A 23,236-nucleotide genomic window follows, 5' to 3' on the forward strand; every position below is an offset into this window, starting at 1 on the left:
GCTGAACGTGTTCCTATTATTATTATTATTATTTCATTGTGGATGTTCAGTTGTAATCCACGCTGAACGTGTTCTTCTTCTTATTAATATTTCACTGTGGATGTTTAGTTGTAACCCGCGCTGAACGTGTTCCTATTATTATTTCATTGTGGATGTTCAGTTGTAATCCACGCTGAACGTGTTCTTCTTATTATTATTATTTCATTGTGGATGCTTAGTTGTAATCCACGCTGAACGTGTTCTTATTATTATTATTATTTCATTGTGGATGTTCAGATGTATTCCGCGCTGAACGTGTTCTTCTTATTATTATTATTATTTCATTGTGGATGTTCAGATGTAATCCGCGCTGAACGTGTTCTTATTATTATTATTATTTCATTGTGGATGTTCAGTTGTAATCCGCGCTGAACGTGTTCTTATTATTATTATTATTTCATTGTGGATGTTTAGTTGTAATCCGCGCTGAACGTGTTCTTATTATTATTATTATTTCATTGTGGATGTTCAGATGTAACCCGCGCTGAACGTGTTCTTATTATTTCATTGTGGATGTTCAGATGTAACCCGCGCTGAACGTGTTCGTCTTATTATTATTATTTCATTGTGGATGTTCAGTTGTAATCCGTGCTGAACGTGTTCTTCTTCTTATCATTATTTCATTGTGGATGATCAGTTGTAACCCGCGCTGAACGTGTTCTTCTTCTTATTTCATTGTGGATGTTCAGTTGTAATCCGCGCTGAACGTGTTCTTCTTATTATTATTATTTCATTGTGGATGTTCAGTTGTAATCCGCACTGAACGTGTTCTTCTTCTTATCATTATTTCATTGTGGATGATCAGTTGTAACCAGCGCTGAACGTGTTCTTATTATTATTTCATTGTGGATGTTCAGTTGTAACCCGCGCTGAACGTGTTCTTCTTCTTATTATTATTATTTCATTGTGGATGTTCATTTGTAATCCGCGCTGAACGTGTTCCTATTATTATTATTATTTCATTGTGGATGTTCAGTTGAAATCCATGCTGAACGTGTTCTTATTCTTATTCTTATTTCATTGTGGATGTTCAGTTGTAATCCGCGCTGAACGTGTTCTTATTCTTATTCTTATTTCATTGTGGATGTTCAGTTGTAACCCGCGCTGAACGTGTTCTTCTTCTTATTATTATTTCATTGTGGATGTTCAGTTGTAACCCGCGCTGAACGTGTTCTTCTTCTTATTATTATTTCATTGTGGATGTTCAGTTGTAACCCGCGCTGAACTTGTTCTTATTCTTATTCTTATTTCATTGTGGATGTTCAGTTGTAATCCGCGCTGAACGTGTTCTTCTTATTATTATTATTTCATTGTGGATGTTCAGTTGTAATCCGCGCTGAACGTGTTCTTCTTCTTCTTATTATTTCATTGTGGATGTTCAGTTGTAATCCGCGTTGAACCTGTTCTTCTTATTATTATTATTATTTCATTGTGGATGTTCAGTTGTAACCCGTGCTGAACGTGTTCTTCTTATTATTATTATTTCATGGTGGATGTTCAGTTGTAATCCGTGCTGAACGTGTTCTTCTTATTATTATTATTTCATTGTGGATGTTCAGTTGTAATCCGCGCTGAACGTGTTCTTCTTCTTATTATTATTTCATTGTGGATGTTCAGTTGTAATCCACACTGAACGTGTTCTTCTTCTTATTATTATTTCATTGTGGATGTTCAGTTGTAATCCGCGCTGAACGTGTTCTTCTTATTATTATTTCATTGTGGATGTTCAGTTGTAATCCGCGCTGAACGTGTTCTTCTTCTTATTATTATTTCATTGTGGATGTTCAGTTGTAATCCGCGCTGAACGTGTTCTTCTTATTATTATTATTTCATTGTGGATGTTCAGTTGTAACCCGCGCTGAATATGTTCTTCTTCTTCTTATTATTTCATTGTGAATGTTCAGTTGTAATCCCGCTGAACGTGTTCTTCTTATTATTATTATTTCATTGTGGATGTTCAGTTGTAATCCGCGCTGAACGTGTTCTTATTATTATTATTATTTCATTGTGGATGTTCAGTTGTAATCCCGTTGAACGTGTTCTTCTTATTATTATTATTTCATTGTGGATGTGCTCTTCTTCTTATTATTATTTCATTGTGGCTGTTCAGTTGTAATCCCGCTGAACGTGTTCTTCTTCTTATTATTATTTCATTGTGGATGTTCAGTTGTAATCCGCGCTGAACGTGTTATTATTATTTTTATTATTATTTCATTGTGGATGTTCAGTTGTAACCCACCCTGAACGTGTTCTTCTTCTTATTATTATTTCATTGTGGATGTTCAGTTGTAACCCGCGCTGAACGTGTTCTTCTTATTATTATTATTTCATTGTGGCTGTTCAGTTGTAATCCACGCTGAACGTGTTCTTATTATTATTATTATTTCATTGTGGATGTTCAGTTGGAATCCGCGTTGAACGTGTTATTATTATTATTTCATTGTGGATGTTCAGTTGTAACCCGCGCTGAACGTGTTATTATTATTATTATTATTTCATTGTGGATGTTCAGTTGTAACCCGCGCTGAACGTGTTCTTCTTCTTCTTATTATTTCATTGTGGCTGTTCAGTTGTAATCCGCGCTGAATGTGTTCTTATTCTTATTATTATTTCATTGTGGATGTTCAGTTGTAATCCGCGTTGAACGTGTTATTATTATTATTATTTCATTGTGGATGTTCAGTTGTAACCCGCGCTGAACGTGTTATTATTATTATTATTTCATTGTGGATGTTCAGTTGCAACCCGCGCTGAACGTGTTCTTATTATTATTATTATTTCATTGTGGATGATCAGTTGTAATCCGCGCTGAACGTTTTCTTATTATTATTATTATTTCATTGTGGATGATCAGTTGTAATCCGCGCTGAACGTGTTCTTATTATTATTTCATTGTGGATGTTCAGTTGTAACCCGCGCTGAACGTGTTCTTATTATTATTATTTCATTGTGGATGTTCAGTTGCAACCCGCGCTGAACGTGTTCTTATTATTATTATTATTTCATTGTGGATGATTAGTTGTAATCCGCGCTGAACGTGTTCTTATTATTATTTCATTGTGGATGTTCAGTTGTAATCCGCGCTGAACGTGTTCTTATTATTATTTCATTGTGGATGTTCAGTTGTAACCCGCGCTGAACATGTTCTTCTTATTATTATTATTTCATTGTGGATGTTCAGTTGTAACCCGCGCTGAACGTGTTCTTCTTATTATTATTATTTCATTGTGGATGATCAGTTGTAATCCGCGCTGAATGTGTTCTTATTATTATTTCATTGTGGATGATCAGTTGTAATCCGCGCTGAACGTGTTCTTATTATTATTTCATTGTGGATGTTCAGTTGTAACCCGTGCTGAACCTGTTCTTTGGAAGCAGCCGAATACAAAGCATTTTGAAACAAATAACAAACGCCAAGAGAATAGCATCTCACCGCTGACGAGGCTCGAGACGATCAGAGGCAGCACCAACATCTGTAACATCCGCATCAGCAGCTCCCCCGGGAAGGAGTAGTACTTGACCTGGATATAGGTCATCTTATAGGGTCGCAGAGCGAAGGCCAGGATGATCCCTGCAAAGAGAGGAGGAAAAACCCACTCAGTGATGGGAACAGGATGCTGCATCAGCGGTGCCTTCTCAGCATCTGGCATGGTCGGGGGGGGGGGGGGGGGGGGGGGGTGGCGGCTGCTGCTGCCGCCAACAGAGCCCCGCAGCGTGGTGAGGTCTTTCCTAGCCCAATTCTACTGACATACATATGGTTAATGAGCTTGGGAAAGGGGAAAGCACTTATGCTGGGGGAAACCTCTGAGTGTGCCTGCGGGTCAGGCCATATCCACAGTCCTCACTTTGACTTCTGTTAGAGCAGCTTTCTATATTTATTACCCCCTAGCAGTCCCTTCTCCTTGCCTGCCCCCTCGATCTGCTCGGCAGTTTCTCTGTCCCTGTTTATTACCCCCAAGTTCCCTCTGCTGGCCTCCTCTCAGCAGCTCCTGTATCTGTTTGTTACCTTGACTTTGCCTCTGTTTCAGCCCCCGTTCCTCCCACCACCCCCTGTATCTGCCCTGGCATTTTCCCTGCCTGTTCCATCTCCGTTCAGCTGCCCCGGCTCTCACTTTTCACACTGCGAGTCTATCCTGCTACTCTTATGCTGCTACAGTCGGAGGTCCTTTCTGTTTAAGTAATCTCTGCTTTCTAACCGACTGATGATGAACCCTTCAGCTGCAGCAGCATTCACAGTAGCTGCTATCGTGCGTGCCTGCAGTATGAAATGGGAGAAAAAGCAGCTTCTGAAAACCACAGAAGATAAAAAGCGAGGCCGACCAAGGATACCATTCATCTTATAGGAAAAACTCCAGGAGAAAGCGGCCCATTTTTATGACGGTACCAAAAAAACGTGTTTCCCAGCGTGTCCCTGGCTATGTACCCAGTACGACGGCCGCGACGGTGAAGATGACAAAGGCATTTCTGCGCAGGAAGCCCTTGAGGCTGTCCTTGGTGATGCTGTGCGTCTGCTGCTTGGCCCGCGTCACTCTCTTCTGCAGGGCCTGCTGAAAGCGGGCGGCTCGGCTGTCGGGCTCCAGGGGCTTAGCCAGGTCCTCGCTCAGGAACAAGCTGTTCACGTTGTCCTGCTTCTCGCTCATAATCATCTCCAGAGCCTGCTCCGGGCCACGCGATTCTTGGGAACCTAAAAGAGAGAACAGACGTGATTCAAAAAAAAAAGGCGTCTGTAAGAGCTCGTGATCTCTGCAGCTGCTCTAGTGGGGGGTCACCCTATGCTTCTCTCCTCCCCTCTACCATAACCCTCCTATCCATGCAGGTATTTTCCCCTTGAAAATAGCCATAGAGATTAGCACCTGCTTTTATGGCACGCACTTTCTGCCTTCAAAACAAAGTGCATTGTTTGCATTCTCTGTCCTATCCCTGCCCCCCCGGGAACATTTACAGTCAGTGCAGGGAAGGCCAGCAATTGTCATGAAGCCCTTTTTACCCATTCCTGCTGGTGCAGGAATGGGTCCCCCAAGTACCATCCCCTCAAGCTTTCGTTGCATGCTTGAGGGGATGGTACTTGGGGGACCCACTGGCTAGACAAAGGTTTTATTTTATTTTATTTATTTATTTAAAGTCTTTTCTATACCATTGCAATGGTTTACATATAGGCACATACTTAAGTTTGGAGTAAGCGTACTGTAGTACATTCTAACTGGTGCCATTAAGTTTCGGTTACATTAAATCATAAAAATACGTACAAATGTTTAGTGATGTAGGTTCTGGCCAGGTGTACCTAGAAGGTACTTTTACAGGTCAAAAAAAATCACATTAACATGTTATCTTATTACATTCATTGTGTACTCAATTTGTTAAAATATTGTGATGCACATTTATGAGACTAGTGCTGTGTGCCGGTGCTCTTCTGTTTATTCCCATGTATTTTCTATTCTCCTTTCTTGTTTAAAAAGCCATGTCTTTAGACTTCTCTTGAATGTTTTGGGGTCTCTCTGTAATCTGATCTCCAAAGGCATTGTGTTCCAGAGTGTAGGTCCTTTCTCTTACCCAGGTTAGTCTCGCTGTCTTGACCGAAGGAATGGTTAAGAGAGCTTTGTTTGCTGAACGAAGGTTCCTGTGTGGGACGTGTACCCGTAGGGAAAAAAAAACAGGGTTAGACGCCAAAGTCTTTTTCAAAACTTTATTGAAGTGGAGACGTATATATTCTTAAAGCCCGACTCTGGCCGAGTTTCGCCGTTAGCAAACGACTGCCTCGGGGGCCTCAATTTGATTAGGACTCAGGTTCAAACGAGTGTGATCTGGAATACCACACTTTTTGGCCAATTGTGATCCGCTGTGTGATTGATTCTTTCTATTTTATATGAAAAACATAATCTGGTTGATGTGATGTGTTTGTTGGACTCCAACTCTGGCATCGCTAGTCGGAGTGGGGACAAACATTGGAACGTGAGACAGAAGTTGTTGTTACCGCGGTGCTTGATAAATGTGATGCCAGAGTTGGAGTCCAACAAACCCATCACATCAACAAGATTATGTTTGTCATATAAAATAGAAAGAATCAATCACACAGCGGATCACAATTGGCCAAAAAGTGTGGTATTCCAGATCACACTCGTTTCAACCTGAGTCCTAATCAAATTGAGCGCCTGAGGCAGCCGCTTGCTAACGGCGAAACTCGGCCAGAGTCGGGCTTTAAGAATATATACGTCTCCACTTCAATAAAGTTTTGAAAAAGGCTTTGGCGTCTAACCCTGGTTTTCTTCCTGACGGCTTTCTTAGACTGCCTACCTTCGTGCATTTTGGGACGTGTACCCTTAGTGCAGTGTTTAGCCAGTCCGATTTTTCATCATGTATTAGTTTATGTTTGGTACATAGGGCTTTGTATTTTATTCTTTGTTGATTTTTAAAGAGCACGCGGGCATCCATGTGCACGCGGTTTCCAGCGCACGTACACGAACGTACTGATTTTATAACATGCGCGCATCACCACACACATGCTATAAAACGCGACGCCCGTGCGCAAATGCGAGCCTGATTTTGTATCGGCGCATGCATGTGCATCAGGGTTGCGAATGACATGCATGGGGGAGTGCATTTTTTAAGGTACGCGCGGTGATGCGATTGGGCCTTTGCCTAGTTCCCTATACCCCTACCTAGCCTTCCTACCTTTTCCCCTCTCCTCTCCTCCCCGACCCCTATACCCTACCTACCTAGCTATTTTTTTTTTGTTTTTGTTTTTAAACTTACCTGCTCCTTTGGAGCAGACATTACGCGTGCCGACCAGCTGCCGGCACGTGCTTCCCCGGGAGAGGGCCTAATGGCCGCCGTCCCAGCTGACCCCCGCCCTGCCCAGACCACGCCCCCTGGCCCACCTCTTTCAGAGAGGCCGGCACTTCTGCGCGTGCCAGGGGATACACGCGTGGCCGAGCCGTTTCAAAAATGCGCTCGTTGCGCGCGCACGGCCCGGGCACGCGCGGCGCTTTTGAAACTTTACCCTTTATCTCAGGGAGGACTCCCCCTCGGAAGGAGGCTGCCCCACTCCCCCTTCCCCCCTGTTTTGTGACTAGCCAGGGAGTGACGCTTTGCCCCAGCCCTTCTACACACACCATAGAAACGACTGCCCTGGACAGACTTTTTAAACGCTAATGGAGCTCAGTGGCCAGACCGACGCCCCCAGCAATAATCCTGGGAATCGTGCCCCTCTTTTTAAAGCTGTCCATTTCCACTCCGGTCTGAGAGTTTCGATGCCTTGAACACTGTGAGCTGTGGGGCAATGCTGCTTGATGTGTCACTGCTTTGGTTGGCAAGACCTTCTTGTAGTATATATGCACGGTTATGTGTGGAAGAATTTGCGCAAGAAGTGTGTTTTATCTGGGCAAAGAGAAATATAGTCAAATGTGACCCCCCCCCCCCCCAAAAAAAAGGCTCCAGGTGCTAGTGCTGAATTGAGCTCCTTCTGCCCTCCACCAATATAACTTCTCACTCCCTGCTCCCCTCCAAACCAAGCAGGCAAACTATGCCTGTTACTCATCTCCTGTCCACAGCCTTCATTGTTCCAGGCTCTCTGTTTCCAGTTAGCTGAGCCCTCTCACGAACCTGCTTCATTTAGCATGCTCACGCTATTTAGTAAGTAAACACCAGGTCCTAGCAGGTATTAAACAGCATCCAGCTAGCTTACAGGGTGATTACACCTCACTGTTTGGCATGAGCTCGATAATCCCTCGTCTGCCTATAACATTCCTTCACTCGCATGCATGGACTCCCCGACGTTTGCGTGCTCGCGTTAACGTTTTCTAGGGCCCCTTTAACAGTATGGCTTTCCTGCATAGCTCACATTTCTTGGCGTGCACAGGAGGACCTCAATCTGCACGTTAACATTTATTGCCTAGCCTCCTTCACGTCGGCAACTCAACTGTACCAACCCTTCGAGAACGCTGAGTTGTTAGCAAGTATTTCCTGCGTTCTTCTATAATAAGCTTTAATTGAAACCGTGCATGGCTCAGCTGGGAATGCCGCTGCCTGGTGAGCACGTTCGTTCCTTAAAAGACCAGGTGCAAATCTCAAAAGCTAAAAATCATTAGAAATCACAAGGCCACAAGTTACTAGAAATTCTATTCTAAAACCAGGTTTTGTTCACTGTAGAGCAGGGAGACAAATTATGAACAGAGAGAAGCGTGAATCAGTTCCGCCGAAGTCAGAGTTCCAATTGCTGTGAGGCCGACCCTTTGGTTTGTCACCAGATGGCCCAATGTCCCTCACCATCAGGACTATTAACAGCATTGGGCTTGTCCATTCTCTTTCAGTCTCTCCACTGAGCTGACTGTGATTGGACATCCCAGGGGCATAAGGCAGACCTAGCGGGTGAGAGTGTTTGGATATTTTCAGTTAAGTTTTGAGAAGTAAGGAGCTGGTTTTTTTCCATTTTCCTCTGCTGAGTTTGGCCCACTAACCCAGCGTGGTGTTTTTTTCTTGTGTTTAGAGGAATAGAGGAGATTCCTCATCAGTACACTCCCTGTCTGAAAGGGTCTCTGTCTTCCCTTTTGAAGAGAGAGAGAGTTTTGTAGATTTTGGTTAGCTTTTGGATTTGTTTTCTTATTCTGACCAACTCCCCCCAATCCTGAGAGCAGGGACTGGAGACCTGTGAGTTACTGCTCTGCTCCCTAGAGGAAGCAAGACCAGTGACAGCAGTACCCAGCGTGAGATATTTTGGACTTTTCCCCTTTTTGTTAGTGTGAAGGTTTTTCCCACCCCTCTGCAAACTAGGGGAAGGAGATAGAGGCCTACAAGAGGTCCATCGAGGTTGTACCCTCAAACCTTGGGAGACTCCCAGTAGGATCAGGACGCAGGCTGTGGGCTTCAGACTGAACTTTGGACTCGGTGTAGGATCTTTTCATGGCCTGGGGCTCCCCCCTAGGATTCCCCCTCTCCTGCGCTGTTGCACGGATGAGGAGGCAGTGACGAGCTCCCTCCCAGGGGCTGGAGAGATGGACACCAGCACCCCCAGCAAAGATCCTGTGTAAATAGTTCAGAGGCACAGTTTCATTAGTTGAATGTTGTGGGACAGTGAATGACCGTTTGGAAATGATCAGTAAATATGATTTGAACACCCAGTCTGAGTCCCGCCTGTCTGTCCTTGAGGAGAGCACCTGACCAGAGAGACACACACACCGTAGGAGGGACTCTCCGTCACCTGGGCCACAGAGGATTTACTCTTCCCCACCACAGAAAGAGCTCATCCCCTGGGAGGGAAAGGATGGCAAGAGCAGCCCCACGTAAAAAATATTTTATTGGCCCTAGGGAGAACCAACAAACCCCTGACAAAGGACTACATCTGCCTTTTGTATGACTCAGCTGACTAAGAAGCCCGAAACTGGGCCTGTGCAGGCGAGAAACCCAGGTTAGCGTAAACATTAAAACTGATACCCGAGTATCTTAAAATGATAGGCAACTCCGGTTCTCAAGAGTCGCCAGCAAGTCAGGTTTTCAAATATCCACTCTGAATATGCATGAGAAGCATTTGCATGCATTGGCCACACCGCGTAGAAACGCCTCTCACGCCGATCCTGCGTAGATATCCTGAAAACCCGAGTGACTTGCAGCACTTGAGCAGCAGAGTTGCCTACCTTTGGCATAGAAGGCAAAAGACAGAAACAGAGCCAAAGACAGGAGACACAGTCCATCTGATCCCAGGCTTTCCCCTCACATCTAAGGTTTCCCGTGCTCATCCCAGGCCTTCACCCTTTCCGTAAAGAAATATTTCCTGTGTTACTCCGAGTCTGCTCCCTTTGAACAAAGCTCTTCTAGAACTTCCTTTCAATTGAAAAATGTTTGCTTCTTTTGCACTATTTATGCCTTTGAGGTATTTGAATGTCTTTGTCAAATTCCCCCTCTCCTACTGCTCTCTAGCATGTACATATTTAAGTCCTTAACTCTCATTTTTAGGGCTTATGGTATAAACTCTGCATCCTTTGGTAGCCTTGCCCTGGACTGCCTGAAATCGTTCTCTATCCTTTTAGAGATCAGATTTCCAGAACAGGACTCACTACTCTAGACGAGATCTCACCATGGATTTGTTCAGATATATTTTCTCCTTTTTTTCTATTGGTATTACCACTTCATATGCTTTCTAGCAATCATGATAAACTCAGATTGGGAGCCCTCTCAGGCTAGAGAAATACCTATAGGCCATGAAATTAATCCGCTCTGAAGTGCCGAAACACAGACTACAAATAAATAAAATAATAAAATTAATAACCAGCAGACGGCCGAAACTTATGGTTGTAAGACGTTTATCAAGCTATAAAAAACTGTGTGAATTGTGGAAATAAAATGTTGAAGTTTTCAGGCAACTGGAGGAAGCCTTGGTGTGACTGAAAGCACATAGAAACATAGAAATGACGGCAGAAGAAGACCAAACGGCCCATCCAGTCTGCCCAGCAAGCTTTCACACTTATTTTCTCATACTTATCTGCTACTCTGACCACTGAGGTCAGGGCCCTTATTGGTAACGTTTTTGATTCTAAATTCCTTCCACCCCCACCATTGATGCAGAGAACAGTGTTGGAGCTGCATCAAAGTGAAGTATAAGACTTATTTTGAGGGTAGTAACCATCGTATCGAGCAAGTTATCCCGATGTTTGTATACTCATACTGCTCATATCAATGCCTTGTTAGATGTTGTCTGGATATAAATTCTATTTCTTCATCCCCCTCTGCCGTTGAAGCAGTGAGCTGTGCTGGATATGCATTCAAAATGAAGTATCAGGCTTAATTTGTTAGGGGTAGTAACCACCGCAATACTCCCACGCTTATTTGTTTACCCAGACTGTGCAATTCAGTCCTTGTTGGTTGTTGTCTGAATATAAATCCTTTTTTCTTCATTCCCCCTGCCACTGAAGCAGTGAGCTGCACTGGATATGCTTTCCAAGTGAAGTAACAGGCTTAACTGGTTTGGGGTAGTAACCGCCGCAAAAAGCAAGCTACTCCCACGCTTATTTGTTTACCCAGACTGTGCAATTCAGTCCTTGTTGGTTGTTGTCTGACTGTAAATTCTCTTATCTTCATTCCCCCCTGCCGTTGAAGCAGAGATAACGTTGAAGCAAAGATTTATGCTGGATAAGCATAAATCAGGCTTAATTGCATATCAGGCTTAATTGGTTAAAATAAACACTGCCTTATTCCCTTCCCCTCTCCCCAGAGAAAGGATCCATCTCTGGGCTCAGAGAATCGCCAAATTATTTATTACACGCTTATAAGCATTGAGAGCACAGAATCTTGATGTTCAGAATACAATGTAACAAAATATAAAATCCATACAAATATAGTAATAATCATGCAATAATACATATTTGCCCACCCTGCCCTGGGTTCTTGTTCACAAAACTCAAACAACAAACACAGAATGTCAAATATCTTTGGAAAACTGAGACAATTTGGACCTCTCCATACAATGTGGGTGCTGTGAACCCCAGTTGCTGAGTAACAGAACCTCGCCCAGCTCATGGCAGACTTAAATATTCCAGCATTTTCTTGGCCTTGATCTTGGCACCTTCCATCCATGCCCAGAAGGACTCAAGATCAGAACAAAACTGAATCAGGCAGTTGTCCCCACGCTTCTTATTTTTAAAATTCCCATCTCAATGCGTTCTGCTATGAAACTTCTACTCTTGTTGGATTTCTGGTGATCAGAGATGGAGTTGGGGCATTTCTAGAAACAGAACTAGTCTGAAACCTGCCCCTACCGAATGGTGAGAGAAATGTTAAGATGCCTCTTGTTCAGTGGTTTGATCCATACCAGCTAAAGCTGGATATTTTACATACAGAAGACATCTTACCTGTTCAAAATACCCAAGTTCATTTACAAGATGATCCAGAAGCTAAGAAGCAAGCTGAGCCTCTCTTGATTTATCCTACGGCATGACTGCATTGATCATTCTACTCTGTCCAAGGGAAAAAGACTACAAATTCATAAAGTGCATACAACAGGACTCTAGCGGGATCACTTCAGTCTGTCTTTGATGCCCTGGAGTTATCTGTCAACCCCATGGCTAAATGGGGTAAAATCTAAGTTAGCAGAAAGCATGGCAGGCAGGAGGTTTTGTCTGTGCAGGGATCCATTTGGGTGCAACATGAATTACCAGCACTCTTTCTTACATCGTTGACATCCACTGACTGGCAGGGACCCGTGTTGGCAGGGAAGGCCGAGCTTTCTGTTGAAGTCAATGACCTGTCCCTGCCACCAGCATGAAACCGATTACCAGCATAACCAGCTACTGAAATCACCTTGCTCGCCTCTCCCTGGAGAGTATTAAACAATACTCCATCATCTGGAATGCAAAGCCTTCACATCTGCCAAGAGAAACCAACCAAATCTGTCTCTAATTTGTCAAATGTAAATAAGGTTCCTAAGAATTTGCATTCCCTGGGGGAAAGGGGAGCGAGCAGCTTAATTCCTCTTTCCTGTAGCTGGTTATAGCAGTATAGCAGTGACAAGGCAAAGAGCCCCCAGTGCCAGAAATACAGAACTGGAGAGGCCCCCATGAAACTCTCTCCACACCTCAGGCCCACATCTCAAGGCTGGAAATGTGCAGAGTCATGCATTTGGGCTGTGGAAATCCGGAAGAATTGTATTCGATGGGGGGTGAAGGGCTGTTGTGTATGGAGCAGGAGAGAGACCTTGGGGTGATAGTGTCTAACGATCTGAAGTCGGCGAAACAATGTGACAAGGCGATAGCTAAAGCCAAAAGAATGCTGGGCTGCATAGAGAGAGGAATATCGAGTAAGAAAAGGGAATGATGATCCCCTTGTACAGGTCCTTGGTGAGGCCTCACCTGGAGTACTGTGCTCAGTTCTGGAGACCATATCTCCGAAGGGCCAGAGATAGGATGGAGGCGGTCCAGAGAAGGGTGACCAAAAAGGTGGATGGTCTTCATCGAATGACTTATGAGGAGAGATTGAAGAATCTAAATATGTACTCCCTGGAGGAAAGGAGGAGCAGGGGTGATATGATTCAAACTTTCAGATACTTGAAAGGTTTTAATGATCCAAAGATAACAACAAACCTTTTCCGTTGGAAAAAAATCAGCAGAACCAGGGGTCACGATTTAAAACTCCAGGGAGGAAGACTCAGAAGCAATGTCAGGAAGTATTTCTTCACTGAGAGGGTGGTGGATGCCTGGAATGTCTTTCCGGAGGAAGTGGTGAAGACCAAAACTGTAAAGGACTTCAAAGGGGCGTGGGATAAACACTGTGGATCCATAAAGTCTAGAGGATGTGAATGAAGAGTGGGTGGCTCATGGGAACAACGGCTACTACCTGGTGTTAATACCCTTATTCAATAAACATACACACAATTAATGCGACTCCAACATTGCTCTAAGCTTCAGCGGCAAAGAGGAAATGTGGAAAAAAGGATTTGCATTCACAAAAAAGCGGGGAGTAGCTTGCTTCTTTCGGCGGTTACTACCCCAAACCAAATAAGCCTGATACTTCATTTTCAATGCAAAGCCAGCATAGCTCTCTGCTTCAACGTCAGGGGACAAAGTTTGACACTTCACGCATATCCAGCATAGCCCTCTGCTTCAACGGCGGGGGGGGGGGGGATGAAGAAAGGTGGATCTATATTCAGGCAACAACCAACAAGGACTGAATGACATAGTCTGGATAAACAGATAAGCATGGGTGTAGCTTGCTTATTGAGGTGGTTACTACCCCTAACTAATTAAGCTATTTCACTTAGATGCAGTTCCAACACTGCTCTCTACATTAATGGCGGGGGTGCAAGGGAAATAGAATAAAAAAGGTTACTAAGAACCAAGAGAAACAGATAAGTATATGAAAGAAAAAAAAAGTGTGAAAGTTTGCTGGGCAGACTGGATGGGCCGTATGGTCTTCTTCTCCCGTCATTTCTATGTTTCAGGTTTTGCATAAACTGCAGTGTATTCTAAACATAGCAATGATAAGCTTCCCCACCCCTTCTCACCCTCATGTCTTTCCTCACCACTCATGGCTGCCCTACTCCTCCCCCCCCCCCCCCCCCCGCGAACCCGGTTGGTTGGTTTTCCCAGGTTGTCTGCCCAGCGCTCGGATTCGTATTCTGCCAATATCCCTCTGCACAGTAGAGCTCTCCAGTGCCTGCTCTATGTGCATGGCCACAAAGTCAACCCTAATCCCTCCTGCAGCACTCCTCAGCTAACCCCCTCGGCATGAAAGAGTTTGCATCTCACCCACTCTAAATCTTCAGCACAGCACTGTGGGGCACATATTACGCAGGGGAGAACAAAGTCAAGGCGGCAGCTGTACAAACAAGCTCTCCCCAGCCCCCTCCCCCAATCCCACCGTAGGCTTCTTCTCTGCAGATTCAAACGCACTCCAAAACAAACTGGAGTCAGGAAGTGGGAGCACCCATGCCCGGGTTCCTGCCGCCACCTGAATGCAGAGTTATGAAGACGGGGTGCCAAATGAGTCCGTTTCTATTGGTCAGACTGATCCAATCCTGGTTTTCCCTCCATTGTACGAATGAATTTGCAGTCTTTTTTTTCTATAGAAATCAGAACTACAAACTTATACATGCACTAAGGTAAAACCAGCAGAAATAAGAACCAGCTGATAACCTTAGTTTCAAATGATTCACATCTAGTTTTGCTGCTGGTTTCTTGGTTTTGGAGATAGCTGACTTGAGGAAAGAGATGTGATGCACTATTGCCATTGGGTGATGCAGGAAAAGAGAGAGAATTCAGACCTCGATTAGGGCAACCTGACCCAGGACAAACCTGAGAGGTCGATCCAGTTTTGGCTTTGCCTCACTGCATCTGGGGACTGGTAGCCCCCAAATCCAGTCCTTGAGAGCTACAAATCAATCTCCTTTTTCAGGATTTCCACAATGAATCTACGTGGGGTAAATCTGCATACAATGAAGTCGAGACATGCAGACAGATTTCATGAGCATTCATTGTGAACATCCTGCAAACCTGACTGGGGGAGTTGAGAACCTCTGCTGTCAATTACTTACACAACTTACACAATTACTTACACAACTTCCCAGCTGTACGTGAGCTGTTATTTATCCTCTAGCTTCACTTCCTTCTGCTTTCTGTAGAGGGTTACTTTACACTCCCTTCAATGTGTGTACAAGGCCTGTATTAAGAAGGGACAAGAAGCCTGCAAGAGGATAACTGGGATCTATTACAAGCACTTGTTGCAGTAGCTCTCCTGTGATTGACAGCTGGGATTTGCACAAGCCGGAAGGAATGTGCAGCCCCAAAATGTTCAGTTTGGTTTGTTTTTTAATTTTAGGGGGGTGAAATTTTTGTATGAGTTAGTTCATTTAATTTTTTTTTTTTGAGGGGGGGGGGGGGGGGTCAGTCAATTTGTTTAACAAAAAAAAAAACCATTTAAACAAACCAAACCTCCCAAGCTTCTGTTGGGACAAGGCCTCAGGATCATGGCCCGACTTGAGGCTTAGGCCCAGCCCAAAGCCTACTTCCGGCACCATGGACTAGACTTGGTGCTGAAGCCCAGCCCAAGGCCTAATCCTGAAGCCAAAACCTAGGTCGAGCACTGGGGCCGGCTTGAGGCCTAGGCCCAGTGCCGGGGTACAGCTCAAGGCCTGTTCCCACCGCCAAGACCTGGTCCCGGTGGCACGGCCCTGCCTGACGTCAGGTGACAGGGCAAAGCCTGAGGCCTACGTCTAGCGCTAGGGCCCAGCCTGAAGCTTGATCCCATCTTTGGGGCCTACACCAATTCTGGGGCGTGGTCCAAGACCTTGTCCTGATTCCAGAGACCAGTGCTGAGGCCTGGTTCCAGTGCCAGGGACCAGTGCCAAGGCTTGGTTCAGTTGCCAGGATATGGCCGTGGACCAGGCTGAGGCACTGAGCCTGGTCCTGTCATTAAGACCTATGCTTATATCCAGCACCAGGGCCCAGTCTAAGGCCAGGTCCCATTGTCGAGGGCTAAGTTTAGACCTAGGTCCAGAGCCCTAGGAGCAGGACTCTCAACATAATTTTTCTTCTTCAATCTTTAAAAAATTACACCAGAGAGACCTCGTGACCCGATGAGCGAGTGACACGCAGGTCGGATTCGCTCCCGGTGCCCGCTCCTGAAACCAGCTGATAAACCTGCGATTTCACCCAGAAAGGAGAAGAAAAACTTACCTGTGGCTACCCAAACATCTATAGAGGACTTCCTCGATCACACCAGGTACAGCATGGTCAGCAAACCGCAGCGGGACAAAAAAACAGCAGGCAAGTCAGCCGACAACAAAGAGGCCGATGGGCCTCCGAGCCCACGGGCAGCCGACAGTCACGGGGTTCTAGTGGAGGAGGTGTCTCGGGCAGTCGCTGCAGCCCTAGAGGCGAAGTTTTCAGAGCTTTCCCAACAGATTGCAGCCGGCAACGAGACACTGAATGCGATCAGGCAGCAAGTAGAGGAGACCCAATACAGAGTTGCTGTAGTGGAAACTGAAACACAGGCACTCCATACAAAACAGGGGCAGCTGGAAAAACAGGTTGAAGATTTGAAAACAAAGCTTGATGACCTGGAAAACAAGTCGAGACGAAGCAATCTGCGGTTTGTGGGTTTTCCAGAATCCAAAACTGACCAAGTCATAAAAAATATGTTGGAAGGGTGGCTTTTATAAGAACTGGGCCTGGAGCAACTCACAGGTCAGTGCTACGTGGAAAGAGCACCCCGCCTGGGGGGCACGTGCGGCAAACGTGTCTTGGCCCAGAGTGGTCATAGCAAAGTTTTTAAACTTTGCCCACAAAGTGGCGATTCTGCAAGCCTACGGGAAAGTGCCCTCTTTGACATATGGACTCTGGCTCCTCCAGGTTAAAGCACCTTCAAGCTTTTGGACTCTGGCTCCTCCAGGTTAAAGCACCTTCAAGCTTTTTTCACTATCGTATTCATTTATTATTATTACTTACCTTTATCTTCCTTCCAGCTTATATTAAGCTTCCAAGTTCTCGATTCCAGTTGATTGTAACTTTGACTTATTCATATCTATTGTTATCTATTGTTAACCGAATTGTTTCCTTCAGTTATACCCCCTGTTAAATGTAAACCGATCCGATATGGTTATTTACTATGAAGGTCGGTATAAAAAACTGTTAAATAAATAAATAAATAAATAAATAAATAAATAAATAAATATGAAGGACACCGCATTCTTGTGTCCCAGGACTATTCCACCCTGGTATCCCAAAAGCGGAAAGCCTACTCTTCCATCTTCGCAGAACTTCATAAACAGACAAGTGAGGTTTAATCTACAATGTCCTGCGTGGCTGCGAGTGGAATATCAGGTTATCATCGAAGCTGTTTGACACGGTGACATCTGCACAGGAATTCCTGAAAAGTCTGTAGGAGGTGCTGCGATGCTTATCCTGCCAGGGTATCCAAAATGTTATCTTCACTGAGTTAGTTAGGTGTAACCCTTCCTTTTGAGTTCTGAAGTAAGGGTTAAAACCTGCGACCGATTGCGAGCAGAAGTAAAGGGCGGGCACTGGAACGGTTGACAAATGTGGCTTTCATTCCTCCTATGTTTGTTGGAGGTCTATTGGAGTAAAAGGGAGAAACCTGGCGATTGGGGCCAGGATGGATCCGGGGGAGGGCATGGGGGGGACGATAGGGCTACAAGACTCACAGTATTTAGGATCAGACTGGAGACAATTTAAGATGAGGACTCGAGGCCGTAGGTGTTCTCATAGTGGATTCAGCGGTAGTGGAACCGCGGTTTCCCTAGGCTGGGGGGGGAGTCCAAGGACAAATAAAATGGCTAAGAATCATTGGCTTACAATATCAATGTTTTTGGACAAAATATGGCTGAGCTGACACGCATGATCTCTTGGAATGTAACTGGGCTGGGATCCCCAATTAAGAGAACCAAAGTGTTGGCTTCTCTTAGAAGGCACAAAACCAAAATTGCCTGCTTACAAGAAACACATTTAAATGATAAGGAGCACGGTAAATTGGCCAGAGATTGGGTAGCTCAGGTTTACTATTCCTCCGCAGATGGCAGAAAAGGGGGAGCGTCGCCATATTGCTGGGCAAAGGGGTGGCATTTGATCGTATATCAACACATACTGATACAGCTGGTCATTTTGTCATCATCACTGGGAGATTATATGGGGCACTAGTAACAATTGGAAGTGTATATGCGTGCCCAACTTATAGTTGAAACCCTACTGCATGTTCTGGTAGAGCATTCCATAGGAACTCTGTATCTCACTGGAGATTTTAATTGCGTGGTGGTTCCAACCATAGATAGAAGTTCACAAACTTCCATAGCTAGCTTCGGCCATAAAAAAGGAATCTCCTATCTTTGTCAACATTTAATGTTGATAGATGCATGGCGGCTTTTGCATCCTGAAGAACGGGATTACACCCACGTAGCGAGAGCCCATGATTCAATGTCCCATATAGACTACCTTCTTACAAGTGTAACTAACTTTTCTTCCGTCAGCGGCGCAGAGTTAGGGCCTATGGAATGTTCAGACAACGCAATGATATGGGGTGACCTTAAGAGGAAAATAGGGGGCAGGGCAGTTCAGAGATGGAGATTCCCAGGACACCTTACAGGGGATGGCGAATTTCAGCGATTCCTCAAAACCAAATGGAACGAATATGAGGAAAATAATAAGTCAGCAAAAGATAATCCATTGTTGTATTGGGAAGCTGGGAAAGCTGTTTTGCGAGGTGAGATCATCGCTTTTCAAATCTGGCGAAACAAGCTCCTCAATAACAGGATACTTGAACTGGAGAGAGAATTTCAAAAGGCAAAAGCTCTATATATAGCAGACCTGTGTGCGGCCCACAAAAAAGTATATCGGGACGCGCTGAGCACCCTTAATTGCTTTTTGCATTCGAGAACCACCACGGCCTTCCTCAACACTTCCCATAAATTGGAAAAAAGGCAGGTAAACTTATGGCCAATTTAGTACGCACAAAACGTGGCAATAATTATACAGAGGCACTGCATGCAGAGGATGGGAAACGACAGACCTCCACAGAGGAAATATGCCACATTCTTAGAACATTTTATGTCAAACTCTACTCCGCGGAAACAGCGGAAGGGGCTAAAGAAGCGGAAGAGTCTTTTTTTGGGCATCTGAAGCTCCCTAGAGTGACCTCGGAGCAGTTGGAGTGGCTCAGCCATCCAATAGCAGTCCCTGAAATTCTAGAGGGCATTAAAACCAGCCAACTCCACAAAGCACCAGGGCCCGATGGGTTCAATGCAAATTTTTACAAAATCCTCCCCGTAGAGCTTTCTCAACCATTGCGAGAATTTTACCAGGAAGCCAAAATTTGCAGCATGTTCCCTCATGATACCAAAAGGGCGTTTATTACCGTATTGCCTAAAGGGGGCAAAGACCCCACATCACCGGCCTCCTACAGACCTATATCTTTGCTAAATTTTGACATAAAGTTATATTCCAAAATTTTGGCCATGAGATTGAACACCATACTGCCCATCCTGATTTCCCATAATCCGGTTGGTTTTGTGCCAGGGCGTACCACAAGCAAACATATCATCCGGCTGTGGACGGCCATGGCACATTGCAAATTTACCCAGACTCAGGCACTGGTTGTGGGATTCGATGCCGAAAAAGCATTTGACTGGGACTCATGGCAGTACCTGTTCTCTGTGTTACGTAGGCATGGCTTTGATGAGGCCTATATTCAGGGAATTTCTTTCTTATATCAACATCCCTGTTCAGCAATAGTGGCCAATGGAGTAGTATCGGAGGATTTCGAGCTGCAGAGGGGTACCCGACAAGGATGTCCCTTGTCTCCACTTTTATATATCCTATCCATGGATCCTCTTTTGAGGAAGATAGCGGACTCAGCGGACATCCAGGGATTCATTAAAGGGAGAGAAACTTTCAAGATAGCTGCATTTGCGGACGATGTCTTGGTGTTTCTGCAAAACCCAGTGATGTCATTAAGACAGGTAAGGAGATTAAATATTTGAGGGTTTTAATCCCAGCTGATGGGCAGCTTCTTTATGAATGTAATATTGTTCCCCTTTTGAGAAAAATGAAGCAAAGATCAAAGGATTGGATGGTTCTCCCCTTATCCCTTAATGGCAGGATTCAGCTATTCAAAATGATGGCGCTCTCACACTGGCTGTATATACTACAGATGCTCCCCATCAAACTACGTCGAGGCCATTTAGAGGAATTGGATAGGGCACTACATTGCTTTTTGTGGCAAAAACAATGTCACTGTCTAAATTGCAGCTGTCATGGGAGAAAGGGGGTATGAGTTGCTCTAATTTAGGAGTATATAATATGGCATGCCTATTACGCCACGTGTATAAATGGCTAACAGGTGTGGAATGGTTCTCAACAGTGGGATTCTGCAGGGATAGTGCAAACCCCTTAGGGTGGGCAATCTGCTGCATGTATCGAACAGCCTACTACCTCACTATATCCAAAACAACCCCATTGTGAATGCATGCAGATGTGCGTGGAAATGGCTGTGCCGCAGATTACAGTTACCCTGGGAGCTCTTTCCGTACATGTCCATAGTGGGTCACCCCAGGTTTGCTCCGGGAAGGGAGAATCCAGTCTTTCTAGACTAGTCTACCAAAGGGCTACAAACCTTCAGACAATTAGTCCGGGATGAGGGGGGAAAGATAAGGGAGCTTGAAGATCTACGTCAAACATTTAGTCACTCCAACAAGACCTTCTTTGCCTATCTCCAAGTCAGACATTTTCTTGACAAAGATGTCAGGGCCTGCTGACTCTCTCTCACAGCTGCCCCACTGCCAGAATTTTTTAAACCACCTTCTGGGAAGCCAATTGCCTGTGCTACCCTTACCAAGGCCCTTAATGCGTTGCCAGTGTTAGCGGTATTCTCTCACCTCGTAAATCGCTGGAATCAGGAATTGAGTCCTCCTATCGCTTCTCTAATGATACAAAACTGTTTTAAAAATATATTGAGAAACGCAGTTTACATTTCTTAACAGGTTGTACCACCCCACAACGTGGGCATTTAAGGTTAAATTGTTGCCTTCTGATAAATTTATAAAATGTAATCTGATGGACTTGCCCTAAAAGTCATGATTTTTGGAGACAGATGTAATAATACATATGTCAATTGCTATCTATGCCAATACCATTGAACACCTCAATATGTTTATTTGAGCAACGAGGGGAACTTCCGCAGCAGCTTTTGGATGCTCTTTGGTTGTTCTTGCGTAAGGCATTTCTGCTCACTAAAAAATTGGTATTAGAGCACTGGACTGTAGTGGAAGTCCCTACCCTTACATATTGGAGAATACGTTTACACAGACTGTAAACTTGGCTACCTACAAGATATTAAGGGAACATAGAACGTCCCCAAGGAAATATGCTCAATTCATGGACATTTGGAAACCGTATCTGATGTCTCTGAACCACAAAGCCAGGAACAATTTACTAGCGCTATATGTTGATTGTTGGGTAGCGGACCACTTGACTGAATATCACAGGCAGAATTGGCCTTCAAGTTTGATTACCATCTGAGATAGCTAGGGAACACAGACAACCATTTACTCCAGTTTGAAAAACTCCATGGGGGGAGGGGGGGGGAGGGTTGGGGGTCAAATATTCAAGTTTTGGAATTCTGGACAGTAATGTTGATATTCTTTGCATTCTCTCATATAGATGCTGTAAAACACTAACTTTATGGAAAAGGATGGAAAAAAAAAACCAACCCACTATCTGTTTAAAGACATCACTGTGGCGCCCTCCTTTGGAGAGGATGGCACTTTTTTTTATATATAGCCTTTGAAATGTACAGCCGTACATCAAAATGGCGTCATTCATTCTAAAGGAAGGTGCTGCAGTGAAGTCACTACATTATGTCCTTTAAGTGGATGGTATAATTTTTTGAAGATTGAAGAAGAAAGATGATGTTGGGAGGCCTGTTCCTTTACCTCCAAGCCTAGGTCTTGGTGATGGGACCAGTCCTTGGCGTCGGCAACAGGACCAGCACCAGCACTAGGCCTAGACTTCTGCCTCAGTGATGGGACTAGGCCTCCTAGCCAGGCCCTGGCAGCAGGCTTAGACCTAGATCTAGGGACCAGGCCCTGGCACCACTCCTAGAACTCCAGGCCCCAGTAGCTTTTGGGGTAGGGGAGAGGAAGGCTTAGAGGAGGCCATGGGGTAAGCTGATAGGCAAGTTCCATGGTAGGCTGCAAATTTTTGTTGTTTTTTAATTCCATTCTATTTATTTTTTTAATTTGACTTTTATTTGAGACCACAAAACAGAAAGAAAACATGAAAAATTGCTTTGCATAATCAACGAGTCCACAACTCTGGAAACATCAAATCAAATCACAGGCTCCGAAAAGTGGACAGTGATCAACTCAATACAAGAGAACATTTCTCTTACTAATACAATGCCAACAGTTGGCTCATATCGTGATAACGTTGAAAATTCTATGGATCCATAGCATACCATAATACAAAGAGCGCAACAGTTGTGTGTCTCTTATTTGCTTTAAATCCCCCCCAAACCTATCCCCTAACCCACCCTCTACCCGCCCAAAGCTCCGTATGAAGGGGGCAAAGTGAAAAGAGTAATCCACTGGGTAAATTGAGAGAAGCAAAAAACAATAAACCTCTTTACTTGGGCCTAGCTAAATTTGGGTTGTTTTCCAATGTGTAGGGTGTCCAAATTCTTTGAAAGGAGAAGATATGCTTATTCTTATGGGCTGTTATCTGTCCCAGACGATAAAGCTCTTCTGTTCAAGCTTTCACAAACAAAATAGAGGGAGTAGCCCTGTATCTCCAGATGTGTGCCAGTTCACATCTAGCAGCCATGGATACAAATTGAATTAATTTCTGCTGGTATTTATCCACTGTAGAGCAAGGATCCTTTAACAAAGCAATCTTGGCTGAAAGTACGACCTCCACCTGTAGTAAGTCGCAGAGCCAGCAAGCCTGGACATAAATACAATCCCACCAGGAGTGGAAAAACGTGCCAAGTTCTCCACAACCCTTCCAACATCTATCTGATGTTGTAGGGTAGATCGTACAAAGACGTGCAGGGGTAAAATATCAGCAAAAAAAGTACTCGATTTCAATCAAAGAGGCAGAGATTAAATCTTTGCCAATAAATCGAAAAATTTCTGCCCAGAAATCTTCCTCCTGCTTCCCTCCCAAGTCTTTTTCTCAGGCCCTTAAAAAAAGAGGGTTTCCGTTTCAAATCC

At 44.6% G+C, this 23,236-nt stretch overlaps 1 protein-coding gene across 8 annotated transcripts in view; it reads right to left on the bottom strand.

The window, feature by feature from the left end:
• The window catches only part of LOC115098359 (excitatory amino acid transporter 1-like), a 142,571-nt gene that overhangs the window by 43,305 nt on the left and 76,030 nt on the right, over positions 1–23,236 (bottom strand). For all 8 annotated transcript variants that reach the window (XR_003858476.1, XM_029614903.1, XM_029614906.1 and 5 more), the window contains 2 exons: positions 4,463–4,723; positions 3,473–3,610 (listed from right to left, as the gene is read on the bottom strand). Coding sequence is in view for 7 of the 8 variants with exons in the window: in XM_029614903.1 (XP_029470763.1) it covers positions 3,473–3,610; positions 4,463–4,685 (361 nt within the window). In the remaining variant the exon portion in view is untranslated. The remainder of the gene's footprint in view (positions 1–3,472; positions 3,611–4,462; positions 4,724–23,236) is intronic.

The sequence above is a fragment of the Rhinatrema bivittatum genome, chromosome 8, assembly GCF_901001135.1.
Source record: "Rhinatrema bivittatum chromosome 8, aRhiBiv1.1, whole genome shotgun sequence".
NCBI lineage: Eukaryota > Metazoa > Chordata > Amphibia > Gymnophiona > Rhinatrematidae > Rhinatrema > Rhinatrema bivittatum.